Source organism: Pagrus major, chromosome 11, assembly GCF_040436345.1.
Source record: "Pagrus major chromosome 11, Pma_NU_1.0".
Lineage (NCBI taxonomy): Eukaryota > Metazoa > Chordata > Actinopteri > Spariformes > Sparidae > Pagrus > Pagrus major.
The window spans coordinates 21603141-21624446 of record NC_133225.1 but is presented as its reverse complement, the minus strand read 5'-3'; the positions used below and the strand labels follow the sequence as shown (position 1 = coordinate 21624446).

The window sequence follows — 21306 nt, the reverse complement described above, 5'->3', positions numbered from 1 at the left end:
ATATTCTGTTTGTTATGCACACAATAGTAAGTGGTGTATGGCTTTCACAGCTGTAGATCAGACATTTTTAAATCTCCCTCTTTCTATTCAAGATATTAAGCAGCTGTTGTTGGATGGGGATGTATATTAATAGATTATGAAGGGAAAGAAAGAACAATTAGAGTAATTTAGTTTACTTGGTCAGCATTTTCTCTCCAGCGTGCATCTCATATGAGCAAATAAACTTCAGGTAAGTTTTCATCTCATCTCGCAGTAGTTTTTAAGAGCATGTGTGATGATATTGACCGAATCACCATGACGTCAGGCTAGCAAGAGCTAACAGTCAGGGTGATTTGAATTGCGGAGATATGAGATCGGTAACCTTTTTTATTTCTCTTGTCACATTTAGCTATACTGTTATATCTAAAAATATATAGGTAATCACGGTCGACCAATAGGTCTGATGTTTCGTCTGTGCTCATTTTATGTACTGTGTTGCTTGTTGTCTTTGATATCTGTTAGGACTGCACGATATTGGGACAAAACTGACATTGTGATGTTTGGGTTTTTCTGCAATATGCAATATGAAAAAAGGAATTTTCATGACATTGCACGTCTTGCGATGTGACTATTGCGCATGCACACACTGCGATGTTGATGCTGAAACAACATATTGTGCAGTCCTAATATCTCTCAAACAGCAACATCTCGCCACCGGTTGGACAAATCTGCTAGGTTTGAGTAAAATCAAGCTGTCATTTTTTTTTGTCTGTAGCACAACAGGCAAATCAGGTCTCCAACCTAACATTGGTGACAGTGTTGAGGTGAATGAGATACGAAAGCATCAAACATGAATAGATGAATGAGATGTATACACTTTCTGCTTTTTGCATCTTGACAAATTTTGATGACCTGTCAAATCAATCTTCATTTGTTGGATCATCTCTCTGGTTATTGCTGTCTTCATCAGCGATAGTGTCATCAAAGCCAGCATAAAGAATTTTGGATAGTCAAAATTTTCCAGTTACTGTTGGTCAGGTCACACAGGTCAGACTAAAACCCTGTTTTGCTATCAGTTCTTAGCACATCCTTTGAATTCACAGATCCATACTGAGTCCCCAGGCTCTGGGTTTTCTGTGGCTTCAACAATTTAGCTTCATTAGGAGCCAAAGTATACTTCAGGGCTCATTGACTGTCTGCCTCAGGGTGAGTTTTTGTTTTCTCAGATCTTGTGCATTTCCAAATCCGTTTCCCTCCTCTAATTAAGTTTTTATATGATAATAAAATGGAACTCATCCTGGCCCTTGAGGATGGCAACAATCTCTATAACCTCTTAATAGTTTTGTGAAAATAAAATCAGCCATTCAGTCCTTTTTACAATTGTAAAAAGCACATTCTGCCAGGTACAATCAGTGCAGGAGCGATATTTATCTGTGTTCTTGTGCGTCTGTAGTTTCCTGGTATGTTACTATTTTTATTAAAGGTTTCATGATGGTAACAATCAGCTGTACCCATGCTCACTTGCCCCCCTCTGCCCTCCCACTTTCCACTCGACCACCCCCCACCATATTTTAATGTTTCCGTCTGTCAAGTGGTGTCTAGATGAGATGTAGGCTGGATATTGTTTTGCTGGGGAGGGCGAGCTGCTGTGTTTCCAGTAATTGAACATAAGGTTCTCAGTACAGCTCAGGAAATAATAGGGCCAGAATGTAATACAGCAAGCAAAGCACAAAAAAAAATTCCCCATCCCTCCTTCTCCTCCCCCATCTTTGTTTGTTTCATCTCCCCCCTTTTGTTTCCTTCATTCCCAAACTTCTCTCTGCTGTAACTGCCATTTTCTCTTACACTCAGCACTGTGGTTTCATTTAACAGCTCTGCTGCTCCTCCTGTCACTAGTCAGCAGAATGATTCATTGACCTGTATTGTCATTATGAAGGTTTGTGGAGTCACCTTGAGGTGTAAGTGCTCATAGGATGCAGGTATCACTCTCATTTACCTCTGAACTATTTGCACATTACCACATTTACCAAAGGCTTATTACCTGCACTATTTGACTCACTTATTTTACAGGTCCAGTGTGTAGGATTTAGGGGCAGAAATGTAACTTAATAACATTAATAATTACGTTTTCTGTTTTCATTCAGTGTATAATCACCTGAAAGCTGAGTTTCCATTACCTTAAATTAAGTCCTTTGTATCTACAGAGGGAGCAGGTCCTCTTCCACTTAGGCCGCCATGCTGCAGCACCATGTTTCTACATTAGCCCAGAACAGACAAATCAAACATCGGCGTTAGAGAGGGCCTTTTGCATTTTTCACCTTTTTAGCGGCCACCATAGGAATGATGAGGCAAGGGTTGTGCAGACTGAACAGATGGAGACTACTAAATCCTACACACAGGACCTTGAAAGTACATTTGCTCTTTGCAATTTTTTTAAACTCATGGGACACCAATTGTTGCCCACTTCAATGTAACCTTATCGTCTGTCTGATGTGTGTGTTTGTTTTTCTAATGGAGATTAGAGTGTTTTTTTTTTTTTTCAAATTTACGGCCAATTTGCCTTCATCAGCTTTTTGCTTTAAAAATGACCAAATGCTGCACTTTAAACTATATGCGTCTTGTTGTACCCATGGTAAAACGAGGGCTAGCACAGTGTCGCAGTTGTTAGCACTATTGCCTCACAGCGAAGGGATCCTGTGTTCAAATCCTGACATCTTCTCCCTCTCCTTGCATGGGTTTCCTCCGGGTGGTCGGTGCCCTTGAATGCAGAGAACAAGTTTCACTACATTGTATGATTGTATGTGATAAATAGAGTTCTATTTATATATTGATTTCTTCTGCTTCTAATTCCTCATACTGAGAGACTCTCTATATGGTAACAGGTGTTGCCCTCAGCTCAAATCCAACCTGACCCTATTTACTTGTTTATACACAAAGTGCTCTTTTCACTCCACACTGCAGTACTATGTACAATACCAAAATAAAAACCACTCTCATTCATAAATATGTTGTCAATCCTATACAGTGGCTGCATAAATGTTTTAATGTCTCTCCCTCCATATAATGGATCTAATTAGGGTGACATCAGGTTATGACAGGTGTATAATTAATGCTATTTGCACACATTTCAAATACACAATTGGAGCATATAAATAATGTTTATTTAAGTAAAACCTCTTCAACAAGAGACTCGTTCTTGGCAAAGTGCATAACACACGTGCCTTACATGTGAATCAAATGATAAATTAATTATAAAACATTACGAATTTGTTATATGAATTCATCTAATTTAAGTTCAAGGACCATCTCTCTGAAAAGTGTGATTTCTGCTGCTGCTCTCCCCTGCTGTTAGTTACCATCCTCTTCAAATGCTGTTTTTTGGGCTTCTTCATCAGTGTGCCAAAGACTGTTACATCCCCTTTTGATCACTCACTGCAGAGCTTTCTGTCAAAAATCTGTGAAGTGCAACTAAAAGTGTCATCTGTAGCACCTGCTCCATATGTAGACAATCAGTGGCATCCTCTCACTGCGGAGGATTTTATTTTTTATTTTTTTAACTGTGGAACATAGTTTGCTTCATGCCTTACCTGCAGCTATTCTCTAACTTTCAGTCATCTCTTCCTTCTCTGCTTGTTCTTCTCTAGTGTACCTGCCGTAAGGACATGGTGAAGATCTCCATGGATGTGTTTGTGCGCTGCCTGCAGCCGGATCGCTACGAGCTATGGAAGCAGGGCAAAGACACCGCTGTGTTGGACCACCTTAAGGCCACTGAGCTCAGCAGCCCCGAACTGGAGAGCTGGAGGCAGCATCGTGTAACCCATCGGGCAAACCTACTGCGAAGGTGAGAGGTCAAACTACATTTCGTGTCTAAATTCTGAGGTGTTGATGTTCTTACACAAATTTCTCCCTTGTAATCGGGAAACTTGAAGTCATTTTGGTTTGCACACTACATGCCAATTTCTCTTGAGTCTCATGTGCTTCTTTCCCGAACATACACGGAGGCTCTTGTTTGCAAGCAAAAGATAAATGTAGATATGTTTTCATATGAATTTATTACGGGTCTTTGTGTCCCACCCCAGAGCCATGCAGAAAATGAAGCAGCTCCGTCGTCTAAAGCTGGAGGAGGTGAAGGTGCTGGCAGAGGACGGCATTGAGCTGAATGCTGCTGATTACCAGCGTCAGGTTGAGGAGCGCGAGGCCCAGCGGAAGCAAGAGAGGGAGGAGCGTCTAGCCAAAGAGGCCATGATGACCCTGGAGGCCATGGAGCGTGAGGAGCAGGAGGCTGCAGAGGCCGCTGCCAAAGCAGCAGAGGCTCCAGCTGTAAAGGGTGAGGACAGTATGAGCAGTAATATAAATATTTTTTTATCAGCATAGTTGTTTTATTTTGAATTTTACTCGAGATCTTTTTGAACTTTTTGCTGCTGGTTCATGGAATATGGAAAACTGAACTTAACTCAAAACATTCTGAATTTCAAATTCCGCATGTCTGTCACCTTCCTCCTCAAAGTTTGTGAAGAGTTAAGTTTTTTTTCCGTCCATTTCTCTTTGCCAGCAACAGAACCCGAGGCCAAACCTCAGAACTTGATGGAGGACATTGAGAAAAAGAAGCCCAAAAAGCCGAAGAAGACTACAAATACCCACAACTCCATCACTGGGTTTGAGGAAGCGTTTGAGCAGTTTGCTACATCCAACATGAAGACTTCAAATAACGTTAGTTTCGCTGAAGAGGTGGCGAAACCTCTTATCCCAAAACAGAGTGACATCCCAGCAGACAACAAGCTGGATGTGAGTGCCACCCAGGTAAGCCTATTCCAGATCAAAGCCGATTAAATTTTTTTCTTTGAGTAGTAATTGTGTCCAGCATTGCAGCACACTTATTTATCTCACGCCACAGTTGCTGGTATTTCAATACGGAAATATGAAGTTGCTCGATCTGAAAATGGAGTTGAACCTCTAAATTTTAATTGTGTTTAAGCTGCAGCTTACCAACAGTTACTGATATCAGTTTGATGCACAAATTGAATCCGCTAAAAGAATCGGGACACAGATGATTGAACATATTTATAGAAATCACGTGTCCACAGTAAACAGTTTACAAAATGAATTTTAACTTGTAATATTTTGAAAAGATTGTAATTATTTGCTGCTGCATGTGTCAAGGTTAAAACACTGAAAGGGAAATGTAAAGAAAAAGTCTTGTGTTTTATCAGGCATGCTACTCCAAGATGAAGATGCCAACAGAGGTAAAAAAGAGTCGCCGTCACCCCCTCAGCAAGCCACCCAAACGCTCCCCGTTGTCCATCTTAAAGCAAGATCCGACCAGCGACAAAGGTGTGCATCTGTCATTGTACATGTATTTAACCTTGCGTGTATTTTATGGTAAATATTTTCTTATTTTTAACACTTCTACAGAGAAATTGATGATAAACACTGTCAGATTGTAAATGCTGTTTAATTTCTTGTAAAAGTTGAAATACGTGAATCATAACTGAATACTAAGTTACATTTTAAGATAGATTATTCACATACAATTTACTAAAAACATGATCTTCATCTATCATTATGCTTTCTTTCCCTCTGTCCGCCACTTTATTCATCCCACTCATTGTCCTCTTCATCACGCTACTTAAAATGAAGAAGACACACCATTTTTGTTTTGATTATCGATCTTGAGAAAGAAAAACAAGCAGGACTAAAGCTCCCTGTGGGGATAATGAAATCAGGACTGCAAGGCCTCTTTTCACTCCCCTCCCTCCTGTCTGTTTCTTCTCATTTTCTGACTGACACTTATTGATCCGGGGATCATGACTTCCAATTACCTGCTTTCAAAGTCACTTTAAGTTGGCAGCAGGGGACCCGACTCGGGGCCTGTCCTTCAGAAGGGTGGATGAGGTACAAGGAGAAAGAGAGGGAGAAGAGAGAGAGTTAAATGGCAAGCTTTTGAAGAGTTCCTCCTGCCTTGTGTCCAGGTTTAACAAACACTCTGGATCAGTAGCTTCAGGGGCTTCACTGAAAAATTGATTCCAGCCCCACAACAGCAAGTTGTTGACGTCTGTGCTATTTGTGCTCATCGGGCAATTATATCAGGGATGGTGTTGTTATTGTCTGGAACAGAATGTGCTATTTTTGTTTCTTGGCAAGGGCTCCCTTATTAAAAAAGATCCTTGTGCTTTTCCAAAAATGCTTCACATGCATTTCAGAAGGAAGTAAAATCAGTACCAATGAGGATTCCTCCAACATCGCTTCTGTGTGCGTCACTGACTTCAGATTGTCTTCGTTTGGAGCAGCATGTCTTTAATGTCTTTATTTTTTTACCCGCAGAGCTGTCCTCCCCCATGCCGCTGGAAAGCGACATGAAGAAACAGGAGCACCTGTGGCAGAATCAGTCACCCAACTTCCTGGCAGAGAAGGCCTTCAATGCTGCAGTGGCAGCACTCCAACCACACTGTGCGATCTGTTCGCTATTCTGTCCCTATGCAAAGGTACAGCCACACACTGCAGCATATGCACATATGTGTCAGTGAACTAGAATTGGTAGTGATTGCAGTAGCAGTTACAAAATCAGTAGTATTGTGTGTATTAGTTTAGCAATGTTAGCATAAGTGATGTTTCAGTAGCAGTAGTTTAGGTTAGTTCTGCAAAAGGATAATTTACATTATGGATAATCTGGATATTACTTTCACACTTAAGCGCTTTAATTTCTGTCTATAAATCAAAAAAAGTTGTGAAAAATGCTCACCACAATTTCCAAGAGCCCTGAGGGATGTCTTCCGATTGCATCATTGCTTCAAAGACTCTTCATTCATTATCAATTGACAAAGAAAAGCATCGATTCCTGTCATATAAGAAGCTGGGACCAACAAATGTTTGCTAGAAAAATAGTTGCCAGCTATTTTGTTTCTACTGACTAATCCTTGTAGCTCTCATATAATTTTAACAAAGAAAATTGTGTGTTGTTAACTTTCAATTCGGCTGTTGTAAAGACTGACCAATAATCAGCATGTTAAAATCCACTAACTGTATTATCTTCATTCCTCTGGCCTCTCCAGCCACAGAAAGACGCCTTCGTTTCACCCGACGCCCATCGCGCCTCCCTTCCTCAGCATGGCAGTCGGACACGTCCACTGGTCCCAGAAATGTGCTTCAGCGTCGGTGCGCGCAACACTGAGCCTCCACCCACCAACTATCACATTGCAGAGGATGGCACCAGTCTTCTGCTCCGCTGTTCATCTTGCCACATGCAGGTTCACGGCAGTAAGTATAAAACCAGTCAACACAGCAATAAAGGATGCTGGCTGTATTTGAGTAACACTGTGACCAAACATAGCGTGCTCAGCCCTGTTAGCAGTGGAGTAATAACACCCCAGGGACAGCTGCAGGAGTTAAAAAGTTGGCTTTTTCCATTTATATCTAAACAGGGCTTCTATAAGATGAGCTGTAAAAATTAATGTGAACACAACACAGTGTTTGTATGCTGTTAATGAAGAGCCAATAGTCAGCTCACAGCTGCAGGAAGCTTATTTCTAGCTTATACACTGATGAAGCTCTAGGAATTATGAGTATAGTCTCTCAGAACAGCCTTTACTCAGGTCTAAACCTGCATTTTGACATTTGGTTTTATTTAATTTGTGAAATAAGTTTTAAAAAATGTAACTATTAAGGGGATTGCTGAATTTGCAAACGTAGTTAACGTCACATACATATGTGGGATATACATCCTAATGGATGTGTAATAGGGCGAAGTATATAATGTCTTCTTCATAACACTATTTTGTGGATTAAAAAAATAGGAAAAGGTCCTTCTGTGTATTGTTGTAGGAAAGTTATGTTTGATTCTGTAGAACTGGGAGGCGAGCAGCTGTGGGTACACTTCAGTTTGAGTCATAACACTCAAAACTGTGGTCTCAGCCAGCCACAGACAGATACATGGACTGACGAGCTTTACAGAAAGGCTCTGCTGGGCATTTCACTACTCTTCTCTATTCACAACTTTTTATTTCTGAACCCTTGAGAATAGAGTTGAAAAATAAGAGGCACAGAGTATGAGACTCCACTACAGCAGTGTAACAACCTGTCTATTCAATTCCCCTGTTACCACTCTCAGTGAGGCTTCATAGTTTAACTCTCCTTGACTCAGGTTAAACTAGCTAAGTGGCTGCTCAAGCAACGCAAAGGCCTCTCTGAAGGCTGCACACTATAAACTTCCCTAGCTCTTATTTACCGTGCTCTCCGCTCTTAACCATTTTTTACAAAGAAATCCGACTTTTAGGGGATATGGCTTCTGTCAAAGCAAAGCGTGAACGGAAAGGCAGCTTGTTAACTTTGTATATGAGCCATGGGATCACTGTGCTTGTCTCTACTTCTCATTGCCAAATGTTAACATCAGTCATGGTGCAGATAATATAATAAATGCTCATTTTGTGGCATATGTTAAAAAATAGTTTTACAGTTACACTGATATATCTGCTTTTTGATTTATCATGTGTGTCAGGCTGCATGTATAACCAAGATACTTAACGGCAAGGACATGTGCACATGTCAGTAACACACACACACACCAACCCTCCTGGGTTCTTATTATCCCTAAAGCTGGAGTGCACCTTCAAAAAGGCCAGTTCATTAGTCATCCAGGGATGAACTGGGCTCAGCTGGAGAAGCAGCGCTGCCATTGATAAGAGGACATGAAGCAGAAAGAACTTCTGTCAAAAACAGCAGCTCTGCGCTCGATCCTTTTGCTCCTCATTGTTTTGGATTGGACATTCATTTAGAAATCATTCAGACCTTTCAAGGTGTTACATAAACATTCAATCCGTCTGGTTTAGTAGCTCAAATTAAAGGTTAAGGCTAAGGTCTATTCACAATGCTAACAAAGTGGTTGGTTTTTTCAAGTGGTTTGTAGAAAAGGACCCAAGTATTTTAATAAATATTTAAAGTGCCAGAGTTTGACCAAGTTGCCATGGAGCCCATCGTTACTAATCATTATTACTCTTCTGCATCCAGATTGTGCTTTGGAAACATTCAATGCAAACATGTTAAAGGAAATATATTAAAGCTTTCAATCTCCCCCCTCTTATAGGTTGCTATGGTGTAAAGCCGGAGTCTGTCACCGAACCCTGGATGTGCTCCCGGTGTGTGGCAGGAGCCTGGACAGTTGTAAGTAAAAAAAAAAAGCAACAATTTACAAGTCTAGAAAAGCAGTGTGATCGTCTCCATGACTACATGTATTGGAATTGGACAAGAATCAGAAGAAATACTTGAAGATGTTTCTCAGAGTTGACTGGACTTGATGCACTTCTCTATTTCTTCATGTATATTAAAGTTGGCTGTTAAAATTTTTTCCAGCAGCTATTGCAATACCAATCCATGGTATGAGAGCTCAGAAGATCTATGTTTGATCTGTCCCTCGCTGCCTAAACTTCATCCTCATCATGCTTTGTCTTTTTCAGGAATGTTGTCTCTGTAACTTGCGGGGAGGAGCTTTGAAGACTACCACAGATAAAAGGTTAGTGCGTGTGCTTTGGTTTTAATGTGGCAGTTTTTCATGTATGCAAAATTTGCTATGCATATTAGAATAACAAAACCTCAAAGGCCATATTAAAATGTCATTGCCAAATAATTTTAAAAAATGATGTCAAAAAAATGTCAATAAAAGATTCAATAGAAGTGTATTTTATTGAATCTCTAGTTAAAGCAAATTTCTCTGATGGAGATTTTCATTAATTAAAAATATTCGGAATTAAACTTAAACTTGTAGCTAAAAGGACCAACATTTAGCAACAATATTAACAAAATTAGAACAGTAGTAAACTGTAAACCACAACACACATAGGTTACGAGATACTCACATAGCTCCTAACAAATTCAATCAAGTTCTGTAGATTGCTGTTGGAACAGAGTTTGTAAAGAAATAACTAGAGTTGTTCCGATACCAGTATTGGATGTGCCACTGATACTGTCGAAAATCCAGGTATCGGTATTGGTGAGTACTTTAGTCTATGCACTGATCCGATACCACGTAATTTAGAAACAGGACACTGCTACTTACCAGTTAGCTCCGTTAGCTCTGCTTAACGTTACACACCGGAAATCAATTCTTCTTCGCTGCTCTCAAAGCCAACACAGGACGTTTGCGCTGTGCTGCCACTGCCAACTACTGTCCACGCGAGTCAGACGGAGCTAGCAACATGTCAGCTATTTGGCAATATTTTACGCTGGATAACCCCACCAGTAAAACGGCGACATGTTCAGTATGCAAGGCTGTAATGTAGAGTGATGGCATGAGTGTTGCCAATTTCAACACCAGCAACCTCACAAAAGCATTTGAAGATACATCACGCGAAAGAGCACAGCGACTTCGCCAAGGTGAAGGGGGAAAAGGGCAAACTGCAGCAGCAAACTTTGGAAACTGCAGTCCAACAACGAGAGAAATTCCCCAAAGACCACCAAAAAACTACTAAGATAACTTTAAAAATTGTCGAGGTCATGGTCCTAGATGACCAGCCCCTATTTGAAAATTACATTTTTTTTTCTTTTACAAAATTGGGGCTGCACTTTTAAGTTTTTTAAAGGAATTATTTCTGGATTTATTTAATTTAAGTTGCTGTTGCGTGTTATTTATTCCTTAATTTCTGTTGTTGTTCTTTTTTGGTAATGACTAGATAATAAAAGAATAAGAATGTTGTATGCAAATCATTCTCTGCATGTGTTTGTTCATGTGGGGTTTTTACCTGAGCCAAGGACACATAGCAATCATATCACCTCCATACAGGGTTAGTAATATATACAGCTCTTCTTCTTCTTTTCTTTTTTTTTTTTTTTTTAAACACACACTAGTATCGGATCGATACTCATTATTGGCCGATACCCAAAGCCCAGGTATCAGGAAGGAAAAAAATGGTATCAGAACATCTTTGGAAATAACAGAAGAAAGGAATAACACATAGGTTGATACTAGCAGTCTACCTCTGTTGGATTTTTGAAGCCTGAAGTTTTTATGGTGTGTGTCTCTCTGTGTAACCAGGTGGGTCCATGTCATCTGTGCCATTGCCGTGGCTGAAGCTCGCTTCGTCAACGCCATCGAGAGGGAACCAGTGGATGTCAGGGCTGTTCCAGAATCGCGCAAGAATCTGGTAAGTAACTATGGTGTAGTGAGATGGGCAGGAGTCAACTTTTAACCCAAGCAAGACCACCCAGTCCTGTCTCAATGTTCTCATTGAATTTTCTCTTATGCCCTGATCTCATTCTCTCACTCCCATGTCCTTTTCCTACATTTAAGCAAGCCTGTCTAGGGATGGGAATTAAGATTTTATTGATACCAGTGCCATGATCGATTCTGCTTATCAATCCGATTCTTTATTGATTCCCTTATTGACAACTGATCAATTTTCTGTTCGGAAAAAAGTAGGCCTTCAGCGTCAACAAAGCAGTTGTATTTTCTCCAAGTCTGAACACAGTGTAGAAACAGAGTAGAAAACAAGGCTTGCATGTGACTCAGGACGGCAAAAGCTCCGCTGTTTAACCACTGAGTAATTTGGAACCAGTTCTCGATTGATTGGATGAACTGAGAGAATATTTGTACTGCATTTAGGTTTTCTTAGAATATGCCTTAATGGTGCTAATCTTATTATAACACAAGATATTCACCCTTTGTAACGAACGTGCTGCCCAGTTGGGAAACAATGGCACTAACTACTAGTGTCTAACTAGTAACTAGTAACTGGTGTTTGCACCTTTACTTGAAGTGATCCTTTTACAGGCATTTCAACTAGTACGTTTGTTGCCTATGGACCATTTCTCCCTCACCCCCATGACTCCTTTTTTTTTTTTTTGTAAGTTTCCAACAGCATAGACACAAGTTTGACTTGATTATATTGCAGTGTGCAACTGTCAGAAAATCACACCAGCATCAATAAAAGGAATTGATAAGCTCGGAGACATACAATTCCAATTGATCAGACAATTTCAAAACGGTTGTCAACTGGAACAGGTTCGTCATTCCCATCCCTATGCCTACTCACTGTATCTGGTACTCTCTCCATTGTCTTCCCTCCATGGCAAATGGACAGATCATGTTTTTGTGGGCTGTGGAGGACATGGGGTTACACGTATGTGCTGAGGGGAAAGACTGAATAATCAGCTGTCATTTCTGAGCCAAATGAACTGAATTGATCCCAAGGGGAGGAGGCAATTTCCTCATTGCTGCCATGTCTTTGAACACACATCCTGCCCTCCAGTTCTCCTCCCCAGTCTCCGCTCCCCCTCCATTCACCTGATTCCACTTCACAGGCAGCTGCAGTGCTTGCTGGTGCATTATCACAAATCTACAAATAATGTCACCTCCCTCCTCTCCTCCTCTGAATAATCTATCAAACAGAAGCTGGGTGACATTTGCATCCGAGTACTTTCAAAGCAGCTTTCCTCCATGTCTTCTTAAAAGGCCATGAGAAGAAGCTCTGCGGTCTAATGATTCGGATGACTGCGCTGATCAAATGTGAACACGCACCCTTGAAACCAGTTAATATTGCACCGTGTTCAGCAGTCTGTGCTTTTTCCCTCCATCTTTGAACATTTGGTTTTCAGGGACGGAGAGATTTCATAGAAGCTTTTTTTGTCTTAGTTGTTTCAGAATTTCTCAGGCACAGTAACACTGAGTGAATCCTCACAAGATGTAGCTCTCCCAATAGTGGTGTTGCATCTTGCACCTACAGGTACCTGGATTTCTTTTCTTGTGAGAAAACAGCCTCACGCTTGGAAAAGCAAGCTGCTTAAAAAAATCGTCAAACACTTTTTAAAACTATTTTTCACCTGCCATTCCAGGTAAATTCTCCTGTTGCATTGCAACAACACTGATTTTCTCATTTATTAATTGCTTTATCAAATTTTGGAGTCCGCACTTTACATAAGAAGGGAGATTCGGTGCCATGCAGTGTTTCTTTTTTAAGTCGACATGCCAGGAGAAAACTATAAACCATACCAGCCCGTGAAATATCACACAGCACTGCTCTGTTGAAAGCCGTTGTACATTTCTTTCTGCACCGGTACAAAAATGAAGTATTGGCACTTTAATAAAGAATTTTTATTTTTTATTGATCGGCCATGAGCTGCACTACAGCTGCTCACAGTGTGATTTGTCAAAAGGGGGGAGGAGGATGAAGAAGGACGGATGAGGGATTGGAAAGACATAGTGTGTGATGATAGATCATCACAATAAAACCAGTTCATAGAAAGATAGCAGTGACATAAGATGAGACGGCTGTCAAAGCTGTTGGAGTAATAGGTTGAGCCTTTCTCTTCGATCGAAGATTGTTGTCATGAGTTAAACATTTATAATTCGACTTTTCTCTTATCGAATGTATTTCCTGGCAGGTGATATCTTAATAGATAAATGTTCTTATCAGAATATTGAAGGGAAGTAATGTTTCTGGAACACACCTACACCAGTGTATATAGAAGGTAACTCAATATGACAGGCCAAATTCCTGCACATGCTGTTAATCTTTCCTTGTCCCTTCCCGAGGGTCGAGGGACAAATGAGGGATGAGGAATGAAAGTGTAAAGACAAAGGGGGGTAGACAAAGGATTGAAGGATTCAAAGTGAACTGAAAATGAAGAATAAAGGTCGGGGATTTGCATGTGCTGGGTTACATGTAAAAGTGTCTTGGTGGAGAGTAGACTAGGTTCCTGGCCAAAGGCAAATACTTGGTTGGCTGGTGGTAATTTCACACTCAGGATGTGGGGAAGGAATGAAGGGATTAAAAAAGGAAAGTGCTTCAAGGGAGGATGGCAAATTCATGTATGATTTGTGAAAGAGTAGAAGTTGAACAAGTGATGCAAGACTCCAAGAAGGATGCAGGAAAAACAGAAAGAGGGAAAAAGTTTTGAATATCATAAGAAGTTTATGTTCACAGGAATTGAAAGCCAAAACCAGTACTTGCTTAGTTGCTCAGTCTACAATGCAGAGCCATAATACAGTTTCCATGATCCTTGAACATTTATGAAAGAGAAAGCAAGAAAATAAATCTCTGCTCAAGGTCAAGGGGAATTCTACTCCAACCCGAATCACAACCAACCTCTTTATTTTCTGTTTTATTTGTAGAAGTGTGTATTCTGCCACAGCAAGAATGCAAATCAGAACCGCGGCGCCTGCATCCAGTGCTCATACGAGAAATGCGCCACCTCCTTCCACGTCACCTGCGCCCAAATCGCTGGAGTTGTCATGACGCCAGCTGACTGGCCTTATGTGGTGACCGTCACTTGCCACAAGCATAAACGGGTCCCTCCAAAGGTAAGGATCGATCAGGATCTTGGTACTGTACAGTGAAAGATTTTTGGAGTAAAGCAGCCTTCCTCCTGATAAATCCTGAGCTCAACCAGAGCCCTCTTCAAAACAATATTTATTTCAGAAGCTAAAATCTAAATTCTGTTTCCTGTGGAGAGTTTCATCTCTCCTGTCAAGTTTATATCTACAGCTTTTAGTTTTGCTGTGTTAATATGTCATAGTATTTGCTGCATTGACAGGAGGATTGGTCAAAGTATAACTCCTTACTTAAAATGGATTTTAACAATTCAGAAATCGATTTATTTTTTGCTTTAAGTCATGTGTAATGAGTATGTGTTTTAAATAGTAAGTGTCTTTTTGGATTTACTATAGAAAGATTGCTTTCTTATTTTTTGTTTTTTCATCATGTCTTAAACCCAAATTCTCTTGCCGGATTTTTCTCCCTCCAGCCTCGGAAAGCGCCCAAAGCCACACCGGGTCTGAACCTGGACCAGAGGGTGATTGGTCGCAACAATGATGGTTGGTACTACCACTGTACCATCATCGGCATGGCAACGCAGACATTCTACGAGGTCAACTTTGATGACGGGTCGTATTGTGACAACCTGCACCCAGAAAACATATTAGTGAGTGTTTTTACAGCTTAGACACTGACAGCTGTGTGTAATTTATAGAGATAACAAATGATGCTCCCTTTTTTAAACACAGGAGGAAATATCTTAGCAACTACCATATGCTTTGTTGCTGGAGCATCTTTCCAAATGAAAATGTAACATGACTTATTGTAACTTCAAATAACCTTTAATCACTCACTGCTATATATTAGAAACACACATAACTTTAATAACAAAGGATAAAGGATTATATTCAATAATGAAAAAGAGCTGAATTAAAAAAAAATGCAGCAACTAGATCAAGCAATTGAATGTTATAAAATAACAAAACTTATGCACTTAGGGAACTTAAATTGAATCATCTGCAGCCGAGGAAACCACATCAAAGCGGCTTGTTCTTTTTTAAGTACTCAGTCAAACTTCATCATCAGGGACAATCAGGGACCTAATAATAAGACATTTTTCTTTTGTCTGTTAGCTGCTCAATTTCATGTAATAATCCATGTAAATCAGGAGTTCTTCCTCTTTGTCTAAATCCTTTTACTCTTCCTTCCCCTCTCCTCCTTCAGAGTCACGACTGTCTACATAGTGGTCCTCCTGACGTGGGAGAGTTGATCATGGTCAGCATGCCTGAGGGTCAGCTCCTCAACGCTTCCTTTGTCAGACAGCACAGCGTGCAGTTCTACCAGGTGAGGAAAAACCCAAATATAAGATAGCAGCCTCACTCATCTAAGGCCAAACCTGCTAAAATCTTTGATTAAAAGTTAGAAAGTCATTTATCCACAGTTTAGATTTATGATGTATGATCAATTGATGGGTTATTGCATGTTTAAAAAAGGAATAGAAATCAAACACATTCCCTAGCTGCTGTTCAAAAGCAGTGTGTGTAAATGTATGAAGATTTCGAACTAAAATCAAACCGTAAAAAGGCTTGTACATTTGTTTAAAAAAAAAGTAAAACATTCGGCTCGTACTCTGTGGGCAATAGCATAACTTGTATATATCATCTGATGCTCCTCTTCCGAATGACTTGGAAGTGGTTGAACCACTTTTGGTAACAGGGTCCTCTGTCTAATTGCCTTTCCAGCCTCTGGTTTGGTTCCCCGATCTGGTATTTATCAACGTGTGAAAAGCTTTGCTGCCCTTGTAGATTATGGGCGAGCATTTTGATACAGTGCGGCATTAAAACATAAAGTGGAGAGATTTAGCATCACTGCATATTTGCCCCATAAATTTCCCAGCATGCACCATAGTGCTTACAAAGTGGAAAATGTGGAATTGGAGAAGATGATTCTCTGGCACAGGGGAAGCCATCTTGAAAAACACTTTCATACACAGATACAGGAATGTAATGGCAGTAAAGTTTAAGTGAAGTTGTTTATCTTAGATTTTGCTAGTTTTGTGAGCACATCTGCAAATGTTTTTTCTGACATACACACACATGAACACACACAGAATGGGGATTGTGTTTATGGAGGCCGCATCATAACTTAAGTATCAGTTGCTGAACAAGCTATTAAACTCTGTCTGTATCTTACTGTGCTCCCTTTATGTCGCTGTGTCGCCCGTCTGCAGCTGCAGCACTGAGAGAGTCCTGTTAAAGAGGAGGAGTGCTGTTATAATGAATTCAAAACAAGCCTCCAGCTGGTCACTGTGTCAGGGCCACAACCCTGACCATGTATTTTTTTTTTTTTTTTTTAACGCTTAGCTAATGCTCCCATCCAGTCAGTGAACACCTTTGGGGTTCAATGTCATGGTCAAGGGCATTTTGACAGAACACATGGTTGTTGATGGAACCATTTATAATGGCGGGGATCCCATCTGTGACTCTCTGGGTACAAGTTTGTGTTTTTGCTCACTAAGCCACCCTGTGACTCTTTTTCTCACTAACCAAAGATGTGTCTTCTTTTGCCAATGATGTGGTTTTCTGCTGATTCGTGTGTATTTGGATATTATATTTGACAAACCAGATGGAAATGTTTATTAAAATGTTAATTAATCCAAACTTCTATTTTATCTGCCTAGGTTGAGTTTCAGGACCAGAATCAGCTGATGCTTAAACCCTCAGAGATCCATCAGCTGGATCAGGAACTGCCGAAGAGGGTCCGAGCCAGACTGGTGAGTACATTTACTGAAACTCTGCTTTCTACTCTGGTCACACACCATACAATAGGCTGCTCAGTGTTCTTGTAATAACAGATAAAGGGGAAGACACCTCAGCCTCGCAGATATCTGGCTGGGTTAGATACAGATACATTTCTGAAATGCTAGAGCAGCTTTTCAGAAATATTTGTCTGAGGAAGGCTGTGATCATTTTTAAAATCCTAATCAATTTTGAAGACACTCGATCTTAACACTGTTAACTCCGGCAGCATTTCTGTATTTATAGAATATTCCAGTCCTTTTGTGTTTTTGCAATTAAAAAAAATATGCAATTTAATATAATTTTAGACCATTATTATGACAAAAGCCGCAATGCAAATCAGCTGCCAGTTGTCCACTCGGAAGTGACTGTTGTTAGTGCAATGTCAACGTGATTTGGTCTACAGTAGATATATACCGAGCAGCCACAAAAAAACCACCCTTAAAACCACGGACAGGTGAATTATATAACATTTATCATCTTATTACAAAGCAGTGATCTTCTGGGAAACCTTGGGTACTGGCATTCATGTGGATGTGACTTGATACAATCACCCACCTAAACACTGTCAGAGCCAAGTCTGATCCATAGAGGCCCCAATGTGGATCAGACTTGGCTTTGGCGCATCCGACGGATGCTGGATTGGATTGGGCTCTTTGGAATTTGGAGGCCAGTTCGACACTTTGAGCTTTTTGTGACGTACCTCGGACTGTTCCTGTGCAGTTTTTGCAATGTCACAAGGCACATTGTCCTGGTGGGGGGGCCACTGCCATCAGGGAGTGCCATCGCCACGTGGGGGTGTACTTGGTCTGCAACAATGTTTGGGTGGGTTGTTCGTGTCAAGTGGCATCCACATGAATGCTAGGACCCAAGCAGAACCTTGCATTACAACAAGATGATCAATAATATCCACTTCACCTGTCAGTGGTTTCAGTTTTGTGGCTGATCGGTGTATTTTTACATTTCTAATTTAGACACTCAAATAAAATGGCGGACAGATAGATTTAGCGCACTATATCGTAAACAGGGAGTGATTTCGGACACAGACAGAAACTCCTGATAATGTGTCCTGAATTTAAGTCTGTACCTGTCGTCTGTTTTCAGGCCATTAATGCACCACAACAAGAGGTTTCCTCAGCAGATGAAGCTCAAGCAGCCAAACGCCGCTGCCTGCCCTCAGGTTCAGCCACGCCTGCTGAAACCCCAATGGAGACAACCAGTAACCCCGCCTGTCCCCTGACTACAGCCCCGGTAGCAGCACCAGCAGCACAACATCACAGTATTAGTACACTGCCGACCTCACAACCTCTGACCCAGCCCACCACGACCCCACAGGATGTCCCCACCCCAACCAACAGGATTCAGATCGACACTGTGACCCCAATGGACACCAGTGTCGCCCTCACCGACACACCAACGGAGTCAGCCCCAGCCTCAGACCCGGTGCTGACTCCGCAGTCGACCCCTTTTCAGTCGACATTGAACTCTGACCCCCTCCTGTCCGTTCCGTCCCCTCCCCCGCCGCCCCAGCACATGTCCGACGGCTACATGCCGAGCAGTGGCTACGTCTCCTACATGGAGACCCTCCTCAATTCACATTTCCCTCAGGACGGTGGCCCCGGTCCCCTGTATTAAAAATCAACTCCACTGTGCTATTACTCGGTCAGTGGAGGCTGAGCCCATAGGAAGTAAGCTAATGGAGGTGGATTCTACTGAGTGCTGTATTAATGGACACAAACATTTCCTCTGTTGGCTCTGAGGGCAGGAGCAGGAGAAAACACGGACACACGAGCACTCTTTTAATGCATGTACCTTTTCTTTTTTTTGTTTTAATGTATTTGCAGTGGTGCTTCAGCCTGCTGAAGCAGCAGCTAAAGAGGACACATTTTTTTTATTAATATTATTATTATTTGGTTGTTGTTTTTTTAGGCCTTTATGCTTTTTTCAGTTTTTGGTCAGCTGCTGTGCTTTTCTCCTCCATCTTAATATGAATACTTGTCTGGGTGGTATCAACTCCATACCTCGTTGCATTAATCCAATAATGGCACACTCCTGTTTTTTGTTGTATACGAAGCTAATTACTATGATCATGCCTCTCAGCACTGAGGCCCTGGTGGACTTTACTTCTTTTTTTTAGAATCAAATAACCAGCAACAAAATATCTATTTTTCAATCCAGCCACTCATGGCTCTGAACTGGTGGAACTCAAGTGTCACACTGTCCATCTACAGGATATTTTCACTAAGGTGTTTTATTGTCAGATTGCAAGAGGTACACAGGGGGATGGGGTAAAATATGTATTGTAGGGGGAACTCAGTATTTAATTGTCTTAGTCAAATATTGAAAGAATTATTTGTAATAGAAGAAACCTGTTGAATGCAAACACTAGTAGATTTGTCTGCAGGATGCATTGAATTTTTGTGAAGATGTGTCACAGTAGTTAACAGATGAGATCTTTTATGTATTGACGTCATACAGTCATTTTTTGGTGGCTCCACTTTTCTCACCCAAAACTGTCTCAGGGTTCCTACATGTGGAAAATAAATTCAGTTTTAACATCCCAGTCTTCACACAGTTAAGGAAGTGCAGAACGGCTCAGAAGGTTGCATCAAAAAATGTTCTTCAGTCATAATTGGCACTTCAAATCTGTTGCTTTTATATTGTCATATTTGCTCCTGATAACAGTTTGTCTATTATACTGGGTGATGCCTTTGTTTACTGTCACTTTGAAGTCGATTTAAAAGATGAAAGTCTGGAAAATATGTAGGAACCCTAAAGTCTGGAAATATTTTGTACCATTCTTGGTTTAAAATATATGTATAAATCAATATTGTATATTAATAATGTTGTCCGTTTGACTTTATATGTTCATTTTCTGAATTGAATTCAAAAACTTGGCCGATCCAACATGAATACCTTTAATTTTTGACAGATTTACTCAGTTTGTACCCATAAAAACAGCTTTTCTTTTCCTGGATGTGGCCATTTTGTGCTACAGCGGTGCTACAGAGATATTAAGTACTGATGAACTGAGTTTCCTAACACTGTCACCTTGTACTGCAGGCCTTGTGTATTGTGAATGAAATTTGTAAATGTCGCACATACCTTTTTTCTCTGTCATCACAACTGAGATGTTGGAACACATCTGTGTTCTTGTATCCAAATGATTTCCATCAAGAAAATCTGATTTCAAAAGGGATTAAAGTGGGTTGCTAGTCGCCAGCTCGTCTGTGTTTTGTGTGTTCAGTAGCCCAGAGATTCAGAAAGTTGTTTCTGGCTGGAATTGAAAAGACAATGAAAAAGTCTTCTCAGTATCTACTAACACCTTCTGATTATCATGGAATATTGAGGGATGGGTGGTGTTGATTTAAAAAATGAGTTTTTGTATGTACTCCTTCTGGAAACTCAGTTCTCAGTTATTGATAAACTAACCAGAGAAGAATGTCTGATTCTGGCTAATCCAGTGAATTAAATGACTAACAAATCAAGGTGACTCGTCACATTGATGTAACAATCCTGTAAACCCAATTATGCCATGAAAATGTGCTGTTCATTAATTCACAACATCACCCATAAAGGCCCAATACTTGCCTGTCTTTGGACAGAGACAGGGTAGCCATTTTCTCCTGTCATACTTTATGCTAAGCTAGCTGTCTCATGGCTGCAGTGAACCAACCACCAGTGTGTCATCAGACCTGGTTAAATAAGAACCAGGACAGTCAGTATACAGAAGAAATGAAAACCTCAGCGTCAAAACGTAGAATAACCAGTGTAGGAATGTAACTAAGTACATTTTACTCAAGTAATGTACTTAATGTACAATTTAAGGTACTTTTACATTATTAATACAAAAATATAAATCCAATGATTATATAAGCTGGGTAGCTTAACTTTAATACATCCTAATTCTTTATAAAGTAATGAAAGTGAGTTCCACCTTTACCAGCTGCAACATTCAAGTAATGCACACACTAGTGCATCAACAACTAGAATGGCAGTAGTAGTAGAGTGCATATCTTCACCAAAGCCCAACAGTCCTCTTTTGTACTCACTCAGATACCAGCCACCAAAATACACCTGATGTTTTTCATTAAGATCCATTATTCTCTGAGAAAAACACCTCTCATCTTGCAATGTTAAAGAAATGTCCAGAGAGTCCTGGATCTGTCACTTTAGGCAGATCCATGCAAAAAGAGAGAAATTAGTAGTATTATTAGTATGTGAGACACTGAAGTCTGAATACAGAATTTAAGTGTTCTTGGTTCCAATAATATTCTTATTTGAAACAACAA

At 40.5% G+C, this 21306-nt stretch overlaps 1 protein-coding gene across 1 annotated transcript in view; it reads left to right on the top strand.

The window, feature by feature from the left end:
- Window positions 1-20232, top strand: part of kdm4b (lysine (K)-specific demethylase 4B) — a 48334-nt gene extending 28102 nt beyond the window's left edge. Inside the window, 14 exon segments of the mRNA XM_073476495.1 lie at window positions 3624-3820; window positions 4059-4306; window positions 4532-4779; window positions 5190-5310; window positions 6301-6461; window positions 7029-7233; window positions 9056-9132; window positions 9426-9481; window positions 11000-11108; window positions 14075-14263; window positions 14707-14883; window positions 15441-15560; window positions 16897-16989; window positions 18119-20232. Coding sequence (XP_073332596.1) covers window positions 3624-3820; window positions 4059-4306; window positions 4532-4779; window positions 5190-5310; window positions 6301-6461; window positions 7029-7233; window positions 9056-9132; window positions 9426-9481; window positions 11000-11108; window positions 14075-14263; window positions 14707-14883; window positions 15441-15560; window positions 16897-16989; window positions 18119-18649 — 2532 coding nt within the window. The 3' untranslated portion in view covers window positions 18650-20232.
- Window positions 20233-21306: the final 1074 nt, after the last annotated feature.